At 47.3% G+C, this 21,260-nt stretch overlaps 1 protein-coding gene across 4 annotated transcripts in view; it reads left to right on the top strand.

The window, feature by feature from the left end:
• The first annotated feature begins 5,905 nt into the window (after window positions 1–5,905).
• Window positions 5,906–21,260, top strand: part of PHLPP1 (PH domain and leucine rich repeat protein phosphatase 1) — a 164,314-nt gene continuing 148,959 nt past the window's right edge. For all 4 annotated transcript variants that reach the window (XR_014566282.1, XR_014566283.1, XR_014566284.1 and 1 more), the window contains exon 1: window positions 5,906–7,732. Coding sequence is in view for 1 of the 4 variants with exons in the window: in XM_083747121.1 (XP_083603247.1) it covers window positions 6,088–7,732 (1,645 nt within the window). In the remaining 3 variants the exon portion in view is untranslated. The remainder of the gene's footprint in view (window positions 7,733–21,260) is intronic.

Raw genomic sequence — 21,260 nt, 5'->3', positions numbered from 1 at the left:
AGAGGATGCCCTTTAAAGTTTGTTTGTGGCTGGTGTGGTTTTCATAACGTCATTGGAAGTATAGATGGCTTGAAGCCAGACTGTTCCCCAGATGCCTCTCTGGGAGGGAGGCCTCCTTGCTAACAAAGGCAGGCCCCAGAAGTGCCTCTCCATCTGGTGGTGTCCAGCTTGGGCTATCTGGTTTCACCGGGGCTGAGTTTTCCTCTGACAACCTGCTTGTCTTTTCCCTGGCATCCATCTCTGCTCCTTTCACTGGTGTAGAAACGGCTGGCTGTTGTGTTTTGATGGAATATATTCCACTGTACAAAGGTGGTGGCCTGTGGGCCACAAGGAAATGTGACCGTTGGTCCGAAAAAAAACACTCCACTGGGAATGAATGAATGAATAACTTATTCTATATGAATCCTCTGCAGATGGTGGGGGGATGTGGAGGATCTCAACACTTCTTGCACTTCTCGTATATACTCTGCCCAGAGGCAGAAGACAAGAATCTCCCTACAGTGAGATGCATGAGCACCAGGAGCGAGTTCATCGGTCTCACAGCAGAAAACAATTTGGGATGATATGTGCTTTGTACTTCAGATTAGGGGTGATAAATGGAATGGTTGAAATGACCCTAGAACAGGGGTCAGCAACCTTTTTCAACTGTGGGCTGGTCCACCATCCCTCAGACCATGTGGTGGGCCAGACTATATTTGGGGGGAGGGGAATGAATTCCTATCCCCCACAAATAACCCAGAGATGCATTTTAAATAAAAGCACACATTCTACTCATGTAAAAACACGTCTGCGGGCCAGATTTAGAAGGTGATTGGGCCGCATCCGGCCCACGGGTCTTAGGTTGCCTACCGCTGCCCTAGAACAATGCCAGATTTCTCAGTGAATACAAAATAAGGTGCTTAAAAGCGAAACAAAACGTATCAAAATGCCTGAGACATTTTGCTGCCTGAGGCAAATTCCTTGTCAGTCAAGAAGCACAACACCCGAGTTTGGCACAGGAACCATGCGAGTAAGAATGCAACAACTATGAATGGAATAGAATTTGCTGCCCTTTTATGACATCTAAAACCAGCGGCCTGACTCCGCCTAATGATAGGGATAGTCCTGAGGGGTATTTGTGGTGATGCTGATACAGAAAATAGAGTTGGGTAAAGATATGACATACCACCAAAAAGCCTGTCATAACATTCAGGCTCATGTGACATGGGGCTTATTCTAATCTGTGAGCTAAACCTAAATAAGTCTATGTGCCTTTCTTTTCAGCATTGGCGCAGTTTGTGCAGTTTTCCTTTATTCATCAGCTAGTATTGGAAAGACTGCACTGAGAGAGTCATTAATAACAGACTGATCCTGTAGTGCAGGGAAAAGAGCAACAGGGAATATTTATTCATTAGTGGCAAAGACTGCAATCCTGCACCCACTTACCTGGGAGCACATTTAAAGCATTCTCCCCTGCAATTAATAATAATAATGACTGGAACTGTAGTTTGATAAGGATGCTGGTAATTTTAGCTCTGTAAGGGATAAACTCTTTCTCTGTGTGTGTGTCTGTGTGCTTTTAATATATGAGGAATATACAGCCAAACTCTGTGGGACTTAACGTCTAAGTAGAGACATGTAGGATTCTGCAGTAATAACCACAGAGGTACCGTATTTTTCACTCTATAAGACGCACCAGACCACAAGACGCACCTAGTTTTTGGAGGAAGAAAACAAGAGGGGAAAAAATCTGAATCTCAGAAGCCAGAACAGCAAGAGGGATCTCAGTGAAAGCAGCAATCCCTCTTGCTGTTCTGGATTCAGGGATAGCTGTGCAGCCTGCATTCGCTCCATAAGACGCACACACATTTCCCCTTACTTTTTAGGAGGGAAAAAGTGAGTCTTATAGAGCAAACAAATACGGTATTTCACCTCCGATTCTCAACTGAACTTTACACACCCCAGGTTTGAATCATCTGTATTAAAATTAATATTACCGTAACATGACTGAAACTACTGAACTAAATCGAAACCGCAACTGAACACCTTCAACTTGTTTTGGTGGTGGACTGATCCAGTGTTGCACCCCTGAAATGTCACAAACATCAGAGCTTGCTTACATCAGCGGGGTCCCTACTTGGCAGCATCTCTGCAGAGGCTGAGTCGGGTGTGTGCAAATGTGAGCCGGCTAGTCCTTGATTCCAAATCTCGGTTCAGACCCAAACACAGAATGTGGTCTTAAAGGAGCCACCACTATCTTAGCCAACAATCCTCCCCAGTCTGGGTTATTGGGGATAGTAATACCGCCTAAACTCACAGGGCGGTTGTGCAAGGTTTATTGAGACAATTCCAGATCTCAGCACGGCACCCATCCCAGATGTCAAACATTAGCAGCAGTATTATCTGCCTATATGACACTGTTGTAGTGCTGTCGTTACTTGTTTAAAGAGCGCCCCACAAAACGACAATTTCACAAAAATAAAGCAAGCGCGTCTCCCTGCCCCAAGGAGCTTATAATCTAAAAATAAGACAAGGAGGAGATAGCAAAGCAGGGGATATAGGACAAGAACATGAGGATTGTGGGCGATAACCCACTTAAATATGAAAAGACAAATAATGATTGTTTCTATGTTTAGACAATATTCTTATAGTTTTAAGTGTGATAAATAAGTTACTGGGGATAACGGGAAAATATTATGGTTGTTGTTTTTGAAAAAGGAGAAAGATGGGAATGTTGGGATAACACTATATTTGTTTGATTTGATTTTTGAAGCTGTTAGTAGTTACATACTTTTTACTTGCTGGTTTTCAGGTGGATGAGCTATTATACTGAAGGTATTACTCAATGTTCTCCTCGGCAAACTTTTTTTTTTAATGATATTTATTACTTTTAAAACTTACAAGAATAAAAAGAGAAGAAAGAAGACAAGAAGAAAAAACAAAAGAGAGAAAAACAAAGACAATACAATACAATATAAACAGTACAAACTTGAGAACCCTGTATTTGAAAAGGGACTCATGGCACATAAATACCCAAAGAATGAACTGCATTTTGAAGATTAATCTTTTAACAAGTGCAATTTGCCAACAGTCAATCCCTCTTCTCAGGGAACTTGGAATTGTTGCCCTGCAAGGGGAATAGAGATTTCTCAGCATCCATAGCAAGCGACAATTCTCAGGTTTCATCTGGGGGCAGTTATGACTGTTTAAATTGGTATGGTTTTGCTTTAGCTGTATAGTGCACATGGGACCTAAGTCTCAGGTTGATTTAAGGGGCTGGAAAAAAAAGCTGCATGCTTGTTTACTGGGGAGTAAGTTCCACCATGTTCCATGGGACCTAGAACCACCCATTATTTTGACAAATGTGTTTCTCAAGGGAATCTGTGAGCAAATGGCAGGGGTGCTTAACTCTGACCGGAGAAAACACATTAAAATAACAACCTATGCTCTTTGTAACGGAGATACAGGGTATATTCACAAAATCACTTTCTCTGCATCCACTGTGCTCCCACTGATAATTTTAGAAGCCCTATTCACATGATGTTGGACACAATACACATCGATCCTATAGCTTCTTAACGAATATAGCTGTGTGACGCGTTTCCCCCCCCCCCCAAACCAGCTTCAATCAGATTAGAAAACCTGATGCGGAGTAAGTGATAATGTGAACATACCCTAAGAGACATTGCACGTCAGTTCCCCCTCTCTGATGTGAGCAACACCATGCAAATATGGCTTGAAACACAGTGGGGATGAAATGACCTCACTGCATTTCTAGCCAGTAATATGGGCAGGCTCATAGTGATTTTAGCTGTCCCACCTCTGTTCCCTTCCAGCATTGCGCTGACTTCCCGATCGCAAAATAAAGTGAGAAGTCAGTACAGAGTTTCAGTGACCTCTGCAGATGTTGCAAACAAATCCTGATGTTACCAATTCTGGCGACCTTGGAGTGTACCACCACGGCTATATGTTAATAGAACAGAAACAAAAAAAAAACAGCCCATTGAAATTCACATTATCAACTTGGAACATTCATTTGGATAATGCTAGCTGTGAACGTGGAAGCAGGCCTAGCTCTAGCTCCCTGCACTTTGAGGATGGCCTTGGGCAAGGTGACTTCCGGCAGCTCAAGCAATTCTCTGTCAGTGCTTTGGGAAGGGGGGAAAAGCACATATACAGCTAGACATTTTGCTGCTTGCAGAGGAGCAGCAATTCACAACATACACACACACAGAGAAACATGGGCTGGCCAAGTCATTTTGGCTACTGAGACAAAATCTCCCAAGTACCTCTCTCCCTCTCTGAAGAAAAATGCAGCAAGAAACTTAGTAAATAATCTTTGGCTGCCTTTCAATGGTACCCCAAAACACCCTGCCTAATGGTAGGACATATGTTGATTGTAAACTGGTGTTTTCCTTACTTTTAATGCCTGAAATGCATTCTTCTTTTTAAATTTAGAAACAAGAGACACACTTCGCTTTTACATCTGAGAAAGATTTATTTTTTATAGTGTTTGAATGCATCCTCTGCAGAAGAAAACTAGATTAGAGCAGTTAATGATTCCTCCTCCTCCATAATTGTGGGCTCATAAGAACATTTATTCTTACTTATAGTAGGCCAATGTGCTGTGGCGGTTTGGGAATCGCCCCTGAAAACCCTTGGTGAATGAGTGTCCCACGGGGTGTGGGGGTGGTGTGGCAGAGTGGCACTTCCTATTTTGCCCCAAGTGGCAAAAGGGGACATACAACCCCTGACCTCAGAATTCCAGAACTTATAGCTGTCAGTTCTGAGGGAAGGCGGGCAAGGACCCACAGCCCAGCTGGGGCTCGCTAGCTTGGGGAGGAGTTGCCTGATTCCTCAGCTGGAGTAGGCTCAGGCCAGGTCACATGCCTCATCAAACCCAGAAGGTGTAACAGGCCTGCGTTCTGGCCAGGCCAGGTGGGGCTTGCTAGCTTGGGAAGGAGGTGGGCCAGGCCAGCTCAGCTCAGCTCTCCTGACAGATAATTTGAGTTCTGGCTGCAAAAAACAAACAAACAAACAAAACCAAAACCTGCCTGTAGTGATGTTTTGCTCCCTCCATGCCTCTACTTCCATTTTGTTTCCATCAGCCCAAAGAAAAGGCTGCAGTCTGCCTTTCCCCACAACCAGCCGCTGAAGGCACATTTGTTGTTATTTCTATTTTTACAATCAAAACAGCTATTTGCACAGAAATGCATGCGCACAAAAGAACAGTATTAAAAAACAAAAGTTGCAAGTGCATTGATTCCGCGTTTCACTCGTGGGGTTAACACAGCCAACGGCAGAGCTAGCTTGCATGCATTAGCCGAGCCCGTTTGACAGCGTCTCTCTGCAAAGGTTAATTCGTATGCTCGTTTAAAAGCAAAAGTTCCCACTCTGCAATGATATGCAAAGGTTAAGGGCGGGCAGGTACGCCCGGGGGGGGGGGGGTCAAGGGCAACTGCAACATCGGGCAGTAGGCGGGCAGGAGCAAGCAAGGGTGGGAGAGGCCCGGCTCCCGCCCGACGGGAACGGCGCGGTGCCTTGTGGGATACGTAGTCTCAGCTGGTAGCTTCTCGCGGAGGCCTCTCCGGGCCCGAGAACTACATTTCCCGGCAGCGTCGGGCTTCCCACGCTCCTCCTCGTGGGTGGGTGGGTAAAGGGAGAAAAGCGGCGCAGGTTGTCACGTTTTGTTTATCGCCGGAGCCCCGCCCCCTGCTACCTCACGAGGGATGGCGTCACCCCCCCTCCTCATGAATATTGAGAAGGCGTTGCTAATAGAGGGAACTGGGAGGCGGGGTACAAGAGACGAAAAATCGCGCCGCTCCGACGAGGCCTGCTGCAATTAATATTCATAAGGAGCCTCCGAAGTGGAGGCCGGGCCGGGTGGGAGGAGGCGGTGGCTGCTTGCTTGCTTGCTGCTGCTGCTGCTCCTGATCCTCCCCCCCACCCTCCAGTCCCTAATGGCGCTGGCAGCAGCTGCGCGGCGGCGGCGGGCTTGAGCCGAATGGAACGCGGCGACAGCGACGGAATGTTCGCAGTTGCTACATAATCGCGCCCCCCCGCCCCCCGCCCGCCGCTTTGGAACGCGGCGTGTCTCCGCGTTCCACAATGGAACCTGCGCAGCAACCTCAGCGCGGCAGCAGGGCAGCGGCCCCGACGGCCGGCAAGCGGGAGCGGCCCGGCTACGCGGGCCAGGCCGGCACCGAGGGCGGAGGACCCGGCCCGCTGAGAAGCGGCGAGGCAGCAGCAGCCGTTACTGTCGCAGCAGCAGCAGAGGGTGTAGCCGGGGGCGGCCCGCAGCGGCGAAGGAGGCGAGGGGCCGCGGCTGGCGGCGGCGGCGCGGCTTCCCTCACGCTGGCGGCCAACGGGACTCCGGCAGCGGCGGCCGTCCCCAGCAGCGGCGGCGCCAACTCGCTTCTGCTGCGGAGGGGCAGGCTGAAAAGGAACCTCTCGGCCGCTGCCTCCTCCTCCTCGTCGTCGTCTTCCTCCTCGGCCGCCGCCGCCGCTGCTGCTGCCGCCTCGCTGGGCACCCGCAGCCTGGATCGGAAGGCGCTGCTCCTGCTGCCCAAGCCGCCCCGGCAGCTCCAGCCTCTGCAGCCGCCGGAGCGGGACTGGGTGCGACGGGACCTCCAGCGGGGATGCGTCCATGTCTACTACTACCACCACCACCACCATCACCAGCAGCGAGGGGGCGGCGGCGGCTGCTACCTGCGGCCGGTGCTTTGCACCCTGGAGACGACGGCAGCCGAGGTGGCGTCGCGGTTGTTACAGCTCGGGCACCGTGGAGCGGGCAGCAGCGCCGTCCGGGTGTTGGGGAAGGCGGCGGCAGCAACCACCGCAGAGGCGCGCGGCCCCCATGAAGAAGAAGGGGAGGAAGAGGAGGAAGAAGAGGAGGAGGATGAAGGAGAAATGGACGGCGATTTTGCGGCAGACCCGTCCGCCGAGCCCGGGGGAGCAGAAGAGGCGCTACCCGGCCCCGCGGAGGCTTCGACTTCCCCAGCTGGCAGCCTGACCCCGATACCGGCCGGGAGGAGGCCGCGAAACCGTCGGGGGACCCCCAGCGGTTTGGGGGGCGGCGGCGAGGCGGCTCCCCGACCGGGGCGCTTAGCTCTCGGCGGCGGGGAGAACGGCCGCGCAGGTGGCCGCCCCTGCCTGTCGCCCTCCGACTGCAGCCCCGGGCGGGCCTTTCCTCCTCCGCCACCTGCGCAGCTATACCTATCGGGCCCGCCGCTCTCCTGCCCGTCCCTCCTGGGGGGCTCGGACACGGAGAGCTTCAGCCCCAGCGCGGAGAGCACCTCGGACCGGCTGGACGCCTACAGCGGCGGCGGCGGTTCCTCGTCTTCGTCGGAGGAGTTAGAGGCGGACCCTCCTCCTCCTGGGCCAGCAACGGCGGAGGGGGAAGGGGCCGGATCGGGGCCTGGCCGGAGCCGCCGGGCCCGCCTGGGCGGCCTGCCGTCGGCGCACGCGGAGAACCCCCGGGGGGGCCGAGCCGCGGGGGAGTCCCCCGGCGCGGGGAAGGCGCCGGGAGGGGATCCCTCTTCCGCCGGGGATGCCGCCGCCGCCTCCTCCCCGCCGCAGCCTCCGGCCTTGTACGTGCAGCTGCATGGGGAGACCGCCCGCCGGCTGGAGCCTCACGAGCAGCCCTTGCAGGTCCAAAACGACTACCTCTCGCAGCTGGGCTTCCGGGACCTGTGGCGGGTGCAGGAGGAGGGCATGGACTCGGAGACCGGCTGCCTCATCCGCTTCTATGCAGGTGGGTGAGGAAGGAATTATGTATGAAGGGGTGTGGGTGTGTGAAAGGCGCGCACGCTTGTTTTCGTGTTCACAGGACAGCGTGGATGCCATCCAACCTACTACACCCTTGGTGCGCTTCCTCAGAAATGAGGGTTTGCAGCAGAAATGGAAAAAAAGAGAAGTGGAGCTGGATCTTATACTCTGGTCTCTGTTCCCTACCTGCAGGTTAATTGATGGAGTGAGCAAACAATATACATACACACGTGTGTGTATATATGTGTGTGTGTGTGTGCGCATGAATTAAAGGCCTGTGTGTGGGAGGTTTGGGGAGAGGGGTGTGATCACATCTTGCAACGCACAGTGGTGGCAAATACTTACCGGCCTTGCCATTGTCATGCTTTGGGAACTTTCCAGTGGAGGTCAGAAGTTTTGGTATTCTGACACCATCCAGTCATTTCCCCCAGTCATTTTATCTGAAGAAGTGTGCATGCACACGAAAGCTCATGCCAAGAGCAAACTTAGTTGGTCTCTAAGGTGCTACTGGACAATTTTTAAAAATATATTTTTACTGCGTCAGACCAACAAGGCTACCTACCTGAATCTAGAGTCATTTCCCCCCCCCCCCCGGTCTGTTTTATAGCTGGGTAAGGGCCTTGGGGAGGGGGAGGTAAGAGTTGCAAAAGGGGTGTTTGGGGAGGACCTGTTGGAAACTATAGCTCAGCTCACCTTGAAAGCTGTTTGCTGCTTTAAGTGCTCTTCAGGTACTTCTGGCTAACATGGAAAGGTTGTCCTCTGGGTCTTCCTTTATGCTACGGTCTTCAAACAATATACACAATATACATATATGCTGGAGGTGAGGTCCTTTGAAATTGCTGGGTTTTTGCTTCCACATAAACATGCTTGGAATCGGAATACCATTGTGTAGAAGCATTTTCTCCCCCTTCTCTGTTCACCTTAAAAAAGCTACGCACAGAGGCATCATTGTGCTTTTTAGCTGTTTTGTTCAGCTACCTGTGATAGGATCAAGTGGCTATTTTTCAAGTACCTGCAAAAATAAAAACGCTGAGTCTTGCCAGATGGAAAGAGAGGGTTATCTCCTCTTAACAATAATTGTCATCATTTTTCCAGGGCAAATTTGCATGTACGGTATATTAATGAAATATCACATGTCTTAATCTGCTGAGTACACAATGTATGGTTCTCTACCTATTTGTAATGGGGTGGGCGTCTAGATCTAAGGTCTAGTTCCAGAGTCTGTTCAACCAGTGGACTCCATGGGATTGTGTTTCTTTACATAGTTGTGGGAGCAAGTCCAATGAAGTCTATGAGATTTATCTACACAGCATGGTTTAAGATTGGCTTCTCAATATAGACTGAAGGCAGGCGTTTGTCTTGGTGCCTGGACTTGGTCAATCACAGCACCCGAAAGTCCCTGTCTTGTCAACAACATTTATATTAGTGCTGCATGTTTAGCTGCCATATAGATTTCCTTTACTGCTTGAAAATGTGCACATAGGAAGGTGAGTCATGCTTTGAATGACCTTTCGGATGAGGAGGAGCAGCTCTGGGCTGTGCCATAATTGATCTTTCTGTTAAGGCGCTGTAGTTTCAGGGTTAAATTGGATGCCCTGTGTTTCCTTTTGGGTGAAGCTCTGTTTCCTTGTATTGCTTGTTCCGTACAAAATGTGGGAAAGCTGCAAAGCCTGGACCCACCTGAGTGAGCTGAGCTGTCTCCAGACAGATGCATTTTTTTCAGCTTTTCCATTTCATCTTTTAAATACGCTTTGCTTTCTTTGACTGTCAGGCAGGCCTGATATTGCAGAAGCCAAATGTAGCCCAACAGCCCCTTTTTGTCCGTATTGTGAGCTGCCTGATGTTCAATCACCATTCCTACCATTTGCCATCCTGGACAGGTGGCCAAATGAGACCCTGGCTGAGCTGTCTTCAGCTTGAATGCGTAACAGTTGTATAAGCCAGCTTTTAAGGAAATGTTTTGCTGGTCTATGTAGGCCGAGAATAGTTGTAGAGGAACAGGAGCTGAAGACAGCCTTGGGTCCAAGTTTCTATTGTGTGTGAATGGCACGGATAGAATCCATACATTTGAAATCTAAATATGGCCCGGCATGCTACTGCTTCTCTTCGTAAGTACGTACTGGCTATTCTGCAATCTGCATTATTATTATTATTATTATTATTATTATTATTATTATTATTATTAATGCAGCATTTCTCATCCTGATGACTTCCATATCTTTTGGACTCCAACTCCCATCAATCCCAGCTAGTGTAACCAATAGTTGGGGATGATGGGAGTTGTAGTCTTGTAACATAAGGGGCGGATGAAGTTGGTGAAGGTCAATTGAATTTAATGAGAGTCAGTGGAACTAAGACTCGAGACACCCAGGTTCAAATAGCTGCTTAGCAGGGAAGCTCACTGGGTGACCTTGGACCAGCCTTCTCAGACTAATCTACCTTGCAAGGTTGTTGCCTGTAAACAGGCATGTTCCCACTGTCATGCAAATAATTCTCCTCTAGCAATTGTCACAATCATGGTGTGATAATAAGCAGTTGTGTTTGCAAGCTATCTTAGTAGCTATTGTAGTTTTGAATGTGATTATTATTTTTTGTGCAGTATGTAAAATCCTCTGCCTCTTAAAGACTTGCCAACTTGAGCCCTGGGGGAGAAGAGAAGATAGCTGGGCAAATACACAGAAACGAAAATAACCTAAATTGAGCATGTTAAATCAACTGGGTTATGAATGGATGTTCACTACCTTGGTGCCGTGTTTGAAATTAGCCAGGCGCCGGGTGCGTTTTGCGACTGGCGCAGTTCCAGTTGCGACCACATGGAGCTCACTGGAGGTCAGGTTGGCAACTGACATCTCCATCTGGCTGGCCCCTCCAGCTTTCTTAAGCAGGTAATCAGAAGAGCTTATTTGTTGCAATTACAGTATATCCCACTTTTTCCTCCAAAGGAGCATGTGGTTCATGCCCCTCCTCCGTTAACCCCTACAGCGACCCTGTGAGATAAGTTAGGCTGTTACTGCACCACTGCACCAGACTGGCTTCCTAGAGTTCTTCTGCAAATTAAGCTCTATAAATTAAGTAGGTACATAAATATGGGGAAAGCCAAATGTCACTTAGAGAAGCACCTGAAATATTTTCCTTAAAGCTTGAATTTTTGTTAGTCTGGATTGTTTCATTTGAATTTGAATCTGGTATAAACCACTTTTGAGGGTTTTTCCCTTTAAAATAGAAATGAAAATAATAATAGTAATGAAATTAATAATAATAAATGTCATTGCAAAAAGGCACCTAGACATTCCGTTGTGGTAACTGTAACCTAAGTTTAATGTGCAATTTGGCGATTAGCTTATATATCTGAGTTTCTGACACTGCCTTCATGTATTTTCAAACCCTGTAGAGGGAACCTTGGCTGCAGGTAGGGGTAGCTGACGCAAAGCAGTTCATCCAGGCAGTGCCCTTTTGAAGTACTAAAAAGCTTGGATTTCAGTAACTGTACCTGCCAAAATTCCCTCTACCTGTGTATTGAAGGTTCATAAGCCCTGTTCTTATTTGAGTCTTCTATGTGGAGGTGATGGGATGTGGGTGGCGCTGTGGGTAAAACCTCAGCGCCTAGGACTTGCCGATCGTATTGTCGGCGGTTCGAATCCCCGCGGCGGGGTGCGCTCCCGCTGCTCGGTCCCAGCGCCTGCCAACCTAGCAGTTCGAAAGCAAGTAGATAAATAGGGATCGCTTACCAGCGGGAAGGTAAACGGCGTTTCCGTGTGCGGCTCTGGCTCGCCAGATGCAGCTTGTCACGCTGGCCACGTGACCCGGAAGTGTCTGCGGACAGCGCTGGCTCCCGGCCTCTAGAGTGAGATGAGCGCACAACCCCAGAGTCTGTCAAGACTGGCCCGTACGGGCAGGGGTACCTTTACCTTTACATGTGGAGGTGTTGCTGTTTAACTGGCCCATTTACAACTTGCTTAAAATATCTGCTTCCCAGGGGCTTGTGTGTGCAGCGTTTTTGGTTTCTTTCTTTCTTTTTATTCCCTTGCTTGCTCTACAAAGAATTTGCTGCAAATTATTGTTTGCCGTTAGGTATTTCCAAGCAGGATTTTAAAGTTGTGGCTGCAGGTAATTCGCTAGATTTTAAGTAAGACTCCACTGGTGGTTTTTTTGGGGGGTGGGGTGGGGTGAGGAATACAAGTACTCTAGGGCAGGGGTCAGCAACCTTTTTCAACCGTGGGCCGGTCCACCATCCCTCAGACCATGTGGTGGGCCGGACTATATTTTGAAAAAAAAAATGAATGAATTCCTATGCCCCACAAATAACCTAGTAAAGGTAAAGGTACCCCTGCCCGTACGGGCCAGTCTTGACAGACTCTGGGGTTGTGCGCCCATCTCACTCAAGAGGCCAGGGGCCAGCGCTGTCCGGAGACACTTCCGGGTCACGTGGCCAGCGTGACATCGCTGCTCTGGCGAGCCAGAGCCGCACACGGAAACGCCGTTTACCTTCCCGCTGGTAAGCGGTCCCTATTTATCTACTTGCACCCGGAGGTGCTTTCGAACTGCTAGGTTGGCAGGCGCTGGGACCGAGCAGCGGGAGCGCACCCCGCCGCAGGGATTCGAACCGCCGACCTTTCGATCGGCAAGTCCTAGGCGCTGAGGCTTTAACCCACAGCGCCACCTGCGTCCCCCTACAAATAACCTAGAGATGGATTTTAAATAAAAGCACACATTCTACTCATGTAAAAGCACCAGGCAGGGCCCACAAATAACCCAGAGATGCATTTTAAATAAAAGGACATATTCAAAAGGTAAAGGGACCCCTGACCAGTAGGTCCAGTCGTGACCGACTCTGGGGTTGCGGCGCTCATCTCACTTTACTGGCTGAGGGAGCCGGCGTATAGCTTCCGGGTCATGTGGCCAGCATGACTAAGCCGCTTCTGGCGAACCAGAGCAGCACACAGAAACGCCGTTTACCTTTCCGCCCGAGTGGTACCTATTTATCTACTTGCACTTTGATGTGCTTTCTGTTAGGTTGGCAAGAGCTGGGACCGAGCAACCCCGTCGTGGGGATTCGAATCGCTGACCTTCTGATCGGCAAGTCCTAGGCTCTGTGGTTTAGCCCACACTCATGTAAAAACACGCTGATTCCTGGACCATCCGCGGGCTGGATTGAGAAGACAATCCGGCCGCATCCGTCCCACAGGCCTTAGGTTGCCTACCCCTGCTCTAGGGCAAGCATAGCATGGGTTTTAAAGAAATACACACAAATATTAAGAGAGCAATTAACTATCTGTTTCAAATAAACTGGCAATTCATTCATATATGTGCCTGTTGAATGGCCTCTCCCATCAGTGATTGGAAGTTAGGCTTAGCTGCTTTGAAATTACTTTTCTGTGGCTTCCTAACCCCCTTGCTGATGGTAGATGAAGGTTCATACAGTACTTGGAGAATGAGAAGCAATTCAAGGAGAAACCTGAGAGCACACATCTAAGGCTTTTGACCCATGTATATTTTCCTGAGAGTAAGACTCATTGACATATTGGGAGCCGAGTAAGCATGCACTGTTCAGGCAGTCTTAAAATAATCTGAGCACTCTTTATTTCGTTTCATTGGCATAGTCCATGAATGAGTATATGTTGGGGTAATTATGCACAATGCCTGGAGAATGTACAAAATCCTGTTGAAAGGGCATTACCCAACATACGTTGGCAGGTATGCATATAACTTTGTGGGGGGGTATTGTTTTTGTTTGTTATTATGGTATGTATTGTGTTTTTTATATTTGAACTGCCCTGTGATCTTTGGATGAAAGACAGTATAGAAATTAAGAGAGAGAGAGGCCGGGGAATGTGCATAATCTTCACAGATGGACTATGTGCACAATGCCCAGGTGTTTATGCACATTAACCGTGCAACTCTCCTTACCTATAACATAGACATTCCCAGTTACTGAACCCGAACTTTTAAAATCTGGCACATGCAAGAATGGAAAATGTTATAGTAATAAAGCTTGTAATGATAGTGTTTTATTTGAGGAGCTTTTCAGTTTTGTTCTTGAATCTTAATCCTGGGTTGTTGTGGGTTTCTTTCCCCGCAAAAATGAGTTGGTTTTTAATGCTTAGAACGAACTGTTCTGCTTTGGGGAGTGTAGAGAGGGATGTGCAAGTTAATCTGCAGGCTTCTGCAAGCTCTGTAATGTTTGCAGCAGAAATGGGCTCATCAAAGCTTAACTTTCCATTGTGAAATCTATTTATAGCCAGCGCCTGTATAATACATGCCATGCCTTATATTGTAGATTTCATTGAAGTTTCAAAGTGTGAAAACTCGAAAGTACTGTTTTGTTAAAAACTGTCTTGTTTTTCACAAGATGGGCAGGCTTTTCTCCTCCTCTCCCCCTCCCCCACTTTTGAAATTTGTAATTTTTTCAGGAAGGCGTGACTTAATTATGAAATCTTCAATGGGTTTATGTGTCATGGAAAAATCTACAGAAGTCGCCCAGTCAGACAACATCCTCTCAGCCAGAATGGGTGATGTCAAAAGAGAAAGAATTAAACCACGCACCTTCCTTATGTGTTTGATTTCCGTGTTGTTCCTCCCTCTCTTTTATTTGCGTGGGCGTTAAGCTGATAGATTTTGAAATAAAAGTAGCAGAGCTGGGACAGTCGGTAGGTGAACCTGAAGCATGTAGAGGAGTATCAAAATACATGCTAGTCTGATACTCTGTATTGTCAGATAGATTGGAATAGGTGGAGGAGCCCTTTCCCGAAAGGCGGAGAATTTCAAACTTTGTGAGTCCCCGGCTCCCTTGACCAACTCCCTTCTTTCTGCGGCACCCCTGTGGGGCTCAGGAACCCAGTTACGTCACCCCTTGCCTGCAGAGCTTGCCCCTCACCTCTTTTCGAAACCCTCTCTTGTGGAGTGATCCCTCAGCTGCCTCTCCCTTCTCCTTGGGAGTCTTCTGGGCATCTGGTTCTACTCCCCCGGTCTCTGAGTTGCCTCCCCAGAGAGGTGCCTTTTCACACTGCCCCACAGGGGCCTGGGGAGAGGATGCCCCCAGCCTTATTGGCCCAGTGGCAACAGTGGGCAGTGTTGGGCTTGCATGGTGCAAAGGTTCCCATTCAGCACTGGGCACTTAGCTCCCAGGCAGCCCTTGCACACGGCAAGCACAAGGAAGACCAGCGCAGTGCCTACCCAACCTCCCATTTGTCTGTCCATTCCCAACAGCAATGGCTGGCGGACTGGCTGGCTGCGCTCCCTCACCTACTTGCTTGCGAGGCTGCCTCAGCTCCTGGCAACCAGCACCCCTGGCCAGCCCCAGTGGCACCATTTGTCTGTGGAGCTTGGGGCTGCTGCAACAAACAGTCGTGCAATCCTTTGGGAGGCAGGGACACGAGAGGGCACCAGAGGAGGGAGGAAAGGAAGGAAAGAGGGCCAGGGGCCAGTGTTGCCCCTTCCAGGCACCCCAGAGTGCTACGGCACATTGGTTGAAAACCACAGCCCTAGGGATAAATGGCATCATGTTTCACAAGCGACTTCATGGGTTGTATTTATTGAGCCGGTGCCTCACTGCCCGCCTGCTGTGTTTTCGGTAGCTGGTAGGCAAGTTTATTAGATGTTAACTGCTTCCCTCTCTGTCCTGCAGCATTATGCTTGGATGTGTGGTAGAAAGCCTTTCGGCAAGGCGCACTCTTAAATTCCAACGTTGAGTGCGCAGTCACTAGCAGTACCCTGTATTTTAGCACCGTGGAAGCCTCTGTCACAATAAATGTCAAGCCTGCTTCATGTAGCATGAGCGCTCTCAACTAGAATATCCAACTTCTCGTACTGATGCATCTATTCTCTTCTTGACACTTCTCACCTTTGTTCCATCAGAAATTGTGCTGCTGCTCTTTTCCGTGCAGGTGTTTTGACTCTTCCACGCACAGCGTAGGGGAAGTTCCCTGAAAGTGTTCCTGAAGTCGACAAGAGTTACCTTGCGGGCGTAACATCTGAGTCAGAAGCTCTGATGTGGTAATGCATATTGATACCTAACTGGAAAAGACTTCCCATTGGTTTCAAGGAGGAACAGCATGGAATCCTGTTCCTTACATTTAATTACAGTATTTTCCGCTCTATAAGACGCACCAGACCACAAGACGCACCTAGTTTTTGGAGGAGGAAAGCAAGAAGAAAAAAAAATTCTGAATCTCAGAAGCCAGAACAGCAAGAGGGATCGCTGCACAGTGAAAGCAGCAATCCCTCTTGCTGTTCTGGCTTCTGGGATAGCTGCGCAGCCTGCATTTGCTCCATAAGACGCACACACATTTCCTCTTACTTTTTAGGAGGGAAAAAGTGAGTCTTATCGAGCAAAAAATACAGTATCTAGTTCATTGGTTCCCAATTAGCTAATTACTGAGGACCACCTGTTTTCCAAAAGCAAGCCACAGACTCCCTACTTTTGAAAATTTTGATAACTCTATGGTAATAATGGGCCGCAGGTGGCGCTGTGGGTTAAAGCCTCAGCGCCCAGGACTTGCCGATCGAAAGGTCGGCGGTTCGAATCCCTGCGGCGGGGTGCGCTCCCGCTGCTCGGTCCCAGCGCCTGCCAACCTAGCAGTTCGAAAGCACCTCCGGGTGCAAGTAGATAAATAGGGACCGCTTACCAGCGGGAAGGTAAACGGTGTTTCCGTGTGCGGTTCTGGCTCGCCAGATGCAGCTTTGTCACGCTGGCCACGTGACCCGGAAGTGTCTCCGGACAGCGCTGGCCCCTGGCCTCTTAAGTGAGATGGGCGCACAACCCCAGAGTCTGTCAAGACTGGCCCGTACGGGCAGGGGTACCTTTACCTTTACCTTTATGGTAATAATAATAATGTCCACTGCAAAACAAAAACAGGTCACCTAGACATTCATTTTTAACCCAAGTTTAAGGCATGATTTGGCAATTACACACACAAACACAAACACAATGGATGCTTGGGTTGCAAACGTGATCTGTGCGGGATGCATGTTCGCAACCCGCAGCGGCGCGTCTGCGCATGCACGAGTTGCGATTCGGCGCTTCTGCACATGTGCAAAGCGCAATTTAGCGCTTCCGCACATGCACGACCACCAAAACCCGGAAGTAACCTGTTCCGGTACTTCTGGGTTTTGGCGGGTGCGTAACCTGAAAAAATGCAAGCTGAAGTGGCTGTAACCCAAGGTATCACTGTATATATATATAGAGAGAGAGTGTGTTTCAGTTTCTAACACTGTGTATTGGTGTTGTAGATGAGATGTGTTTGGTTTTTTGCTTTACTTTAAGGAGAGGCAGTGTTTGAAATACTACAGCTTAACTTAACCAAAACCTTTTAACCAGCCTTGTGGTTGGGTTGGATTGGTTTGTTGGTGGATGAGCAGCATTTGATAAGCATTCATAGCTCCGTTACAAACCTCTTACTCTTAATTGGGGAGCAATTGAGTTGGGCTTTGCAGAATTACTACCAGAAACCATGTGAGTGGTGTACAGTCATATTTGCTTCTTGAACTTCTGTTTCTGCGTAAAAATATGATAATCTCTTAGCTTCACCCATCCAGCTTAAAGTATTCTTAAAAAATCACATGGAGATGAATATGACCGTGGCGAACCAGACTTTAAAATGCATACTTTGCTGTAGATTCTTATTAGAGTTTGGAATAAGGTAGACATTTGCCAACGAGGATTTAATCTGAAATGAGAATTGTGCTGCTAAAATTACCCACTTCAGGGACTTTTGAGCACCTTTTTCTTTTTAACATTAAAATGCACTTGACGATAACCATGGTACCTTAGTACTTGGAGCATGGATGGATCTTCAATACAAATTTCTATATGCTGAAGACTTCAGGGTCAGTTGCACATAGTAGAAGCTTCCATCTTGTTGCTTTGTTACATGAACATTTCTCAAAAGCAGTTTTCCTGAAAGCTGTTTGTGCTTGATGGCATCATAGATGCCTTGGGGTCATCTAGTCCAACCCCCTATAATTCAGGAAATTGGTCTCGGTTTGACTTGGAAAAGGCAAATGAGGCTGTAGAAAAGACATCTTCATTTTCAGCTAGAGCATCTTCTTATATATATAATTTTTTATTAGTTTTTTTAACATATCATTTTCAACAGTAATTAAACATACTTTTACAATTTTTGACTTCCATCAATCCTGTCTGAAAATTTTCCCATCTAATCTCTCAGTATGCATTTCTTATCTTCCCTATTACATTTCAAACTCATAATCAATATCTCTATCTTTTTCTACTTTGTAACACTTCGTATATTTCTCCTTACAAAATGTCTTGTAGTCCTACTAGCGTAATTTGTTGATTACAGTTGTTGTTCAAATAATTCATATACTTCTTCCATTCTTCTGTAAATCTCTGGTCCCGCAGGTTTCAAATCCTTCCTGTCATTTTGTCCAATTCTGCATAGTCCATTAATTTAGTCTGCCATTCTTCTTTCATCGGAATTTCTTCTTGTTTCCATTTCTCAGCTAGAGCATCTTCTGAGACACTACAGCAGCTTCTCCCAAGCTTGAGCCCTCCAGATGTTTCGAGACGACAGTTCCCATCATCCCTGACCACTGGTCCTTTTAACTAGGGATGATGGGAGTTGTAGTCCCAAAACATCTGGAGGGCTGAGTTTGCCTATGCCTGCACAACTCCCTCCAGTCCTAGCCGGCCCATTGAAGTGCATTTTCTTCAAAGCAAGTTCTGCTGGGACCTTACTTCCTAGGAAGTGTGCTTAGGCATTTCAGCCATAAATTAATACAATACTTGGAGGCGCACATAGTAAATGGGTAGAATCCTCATCTCTCCAACCAGTTTTGTCCTGTTTCACTTCGCCTGGGCTGTTAGTCATTTCTTTTGAGAGCCGAAAGGCCGCCTTGCTGATAATTCTTTTGCCTTTCATCATCAGACCCTGTGACTTGGAGGTTTTGTAACAACTCCTCTCTTGGTGATGGCGGTATTGATATACCTTGGAGCTCTTTGCAATTAAAATATCCATCTGTTCCACTTAGAACATTAGACGCTTCATACATCTGTCAAGTGGTGTACGTCCACATGAAAGCCCTCAGAACACAGGGAAAGAGAATTCAAAGCTCTGATCCAAACAGTTTCTCACCAGTTTTTTTGCTTGCTTTTTGTTTACTTATCTTATTGGCTTAAAAAGGCTAAATGGAAAAACGTCCTTGGATTTCATTCCCCGTCCCCCCGAAACAGGAAATATGGATGGGATTCAGCATTGCAAGGCCACAGTTACCTGAAAATGCTCTCTTTCCAAGTTGTTGGTTTTTAAAAAATTCTAGAACTGCACTTAGAAATACGTTTCCGCTCTAATCACTCTTGAGTAACACTTCTCTTTGTTCAGAAACAATGGGCCAGTGTTCTAGATCCACCCGATGAGATTATAATTTTTTAGCATCTGGACATTCTGCAAACTTCTTCCTTGAAGTCCACAATATCACACACCCCTAATTATGTTTCTGTGTGACCCAATTCAGATGTTCACCTAAACTTGTGTTCCCTAGCTGCTGCTCTCCAAATGTTTTTGACAACAACTGCCATCATGCATGATCATTTGTCATGCTGGCTGGGGCTCATGGGAATTGTAATTAAAAAAAAAAATCTATAGAGGTTACCAGGTTTGGAGAAGGTAGTGACTTATATCTGAGGAGAGGGTCATGTTCCCTGCAATGTGGAGTGAAATTTTACCCCCGTGCTTTATTTTTGCATTTCACAAGTTGTTGAGTAATGAATAGATGCCTATTGCAAACACAGCATTAAGCAAGCTTGGTAGTTTCAAAGTTTTTAACTTTGTTTATGTAATAAAACTAAATAAGCATGCAATGTTAGATGCATACTTCTTTTTTTCCAGGAAACCACATCACTGTCTGTAGGTGAGAGAGTAGAGGGTAGCCTCACCCATTGTTGGCATGTGGTTCCTGGAAGATTGATCAAAGGTGAATATGACACTCTTGCCAAGAAAGGTTATGAATCTCTGCTTTAGATAATTGTGAGCAAACCAGAGGCTGCAAGATTATCCACTTTCTTTTGTGCATAAGAGGAGGAGTGTGAAACATTTGTTTTTATTTTAGAACCATCTGCAGTTCTGCATTATATTCCAGTGTTGGGAGCCATGGTTTATTCTAACCAAAGTTAGTAAAAACTAATTGAGGACCAAACGGTGGTTTTAGGTCTTGGTTATTGGGTGACTTTAGAACAAACCACGGTTTTCTGGAGTCTGTTTGTAACATGGAAAGAGGAGGGGAATGGTGCAAGCCCAGTATTTGTTTCAGCTCTTTTGCAATAATCTAAAACATAACTTAGATGGCATGAACCAGACTTAAGTACAGTGGTACCTTGGGTTAAGTACTTAATTCGTTCTGGAGGTCTGTTCTTAACCTGAAACTGTTCTTAACCTGAAGCACCACTTTAGCTAATGGTGCCTCCTGCTGCCGCCGCGCCACCAGAGCACTATTTCTGTTCTCATCCTGATGCAAAGTTCTTAACCTGAAGCACTATTTCTGGGTTAGCGGAGTCTGTAACCTGAAGCGTATGTAACCTGAGGTACCACTGTATGTATCCCATGTAGGATAATGGTTCAGCTCTTTTGTTCCTTCTTAGCATGCTTTAAGAGTGATGGGGGACACTTTCTTAATACAGTTCATTTGTACCCCTGGCTGTCTGCACGCAATGGATTGCACATTGAATGCTTTCCTTGGGAACATGTGTTTCCTGCTCAATCCTCCCTTTTGTTTATTGGCTTTAGCTGTGGCCTAGTGTTGTGCGAGCTTATGTTGGACTATGTGGTGATCCCTCCCCGCCATGTGTGAACAGTTGTACTTAGGCCGGGGCAGAGAGATTGTATCCGTGGTATATTTTAACTTTTAGTTGGTAGGGTGGGGTGCATATGAACACAATAGATAATGGATACCATTGAGGGAATGTTATGAGCGATTTAAAAGAACACCCTGATTCTTGTGAGTAGCAAGGTGTCCTCCTTTCCCTTTCCTCCTCCTTACAAATGAGAAATGGAGCACAAGGAAGCACAAAAAATTGCGGTCTTGCCTTGCTTGTAGTATTAGCCTGACCCCATTCCGTAGTCTGGGGCAATCTCATCATGTATTGTGGGTTGGCTTTGCTGTTGAAAGATGGACACCTTGTGATATAGTTCTGTCCATTCTCAAAAGAAAGAAGGTGATCATATTTTAGCTTTAAAAAGAAGCAAGATATGATAAAACTTTCCCCTGTGGAACTGGTCCCTTTGCTTCTTCCTCCCATGTAAGTAAGTCAGTAAGTCTTCCATTAACCAAGTTCCCAGTTTTTTCTTAATGGGAAACGGTAGCTTTAGAACAAGTCAGGTTATGGAGACGTGTTTTGAAGGTGGCTTAATACCCTGTGGTGTTCCAAAACTATTATCCATGGTTTCCTGGTTTGGATGAAATGAGATACCTAATGAAAGACTTCCTGCTTTGTTCACAGCAATAGGAAAGCCCCATTGTGGACCAATGGTAATTTCAGAAATATACTAAATGAAATTTCA

Source organism: Podarcis gaigeae (genome assembly GCF_964106915.1).
Source record: "Podarcis gaigeae genome assembly, chromosome: 7".
In the NCBI taxonomy this organism is placed as follows: domain Eukaryota; kingdom Metazoa; phylum Chordata; class Lepidosauria; order Squamata; family Lacertidae; genus Podarcis; species Podarcis gaigeae.
This window is presented reverse-complemented; position numbering and strand designations above follow the sequence as displayed.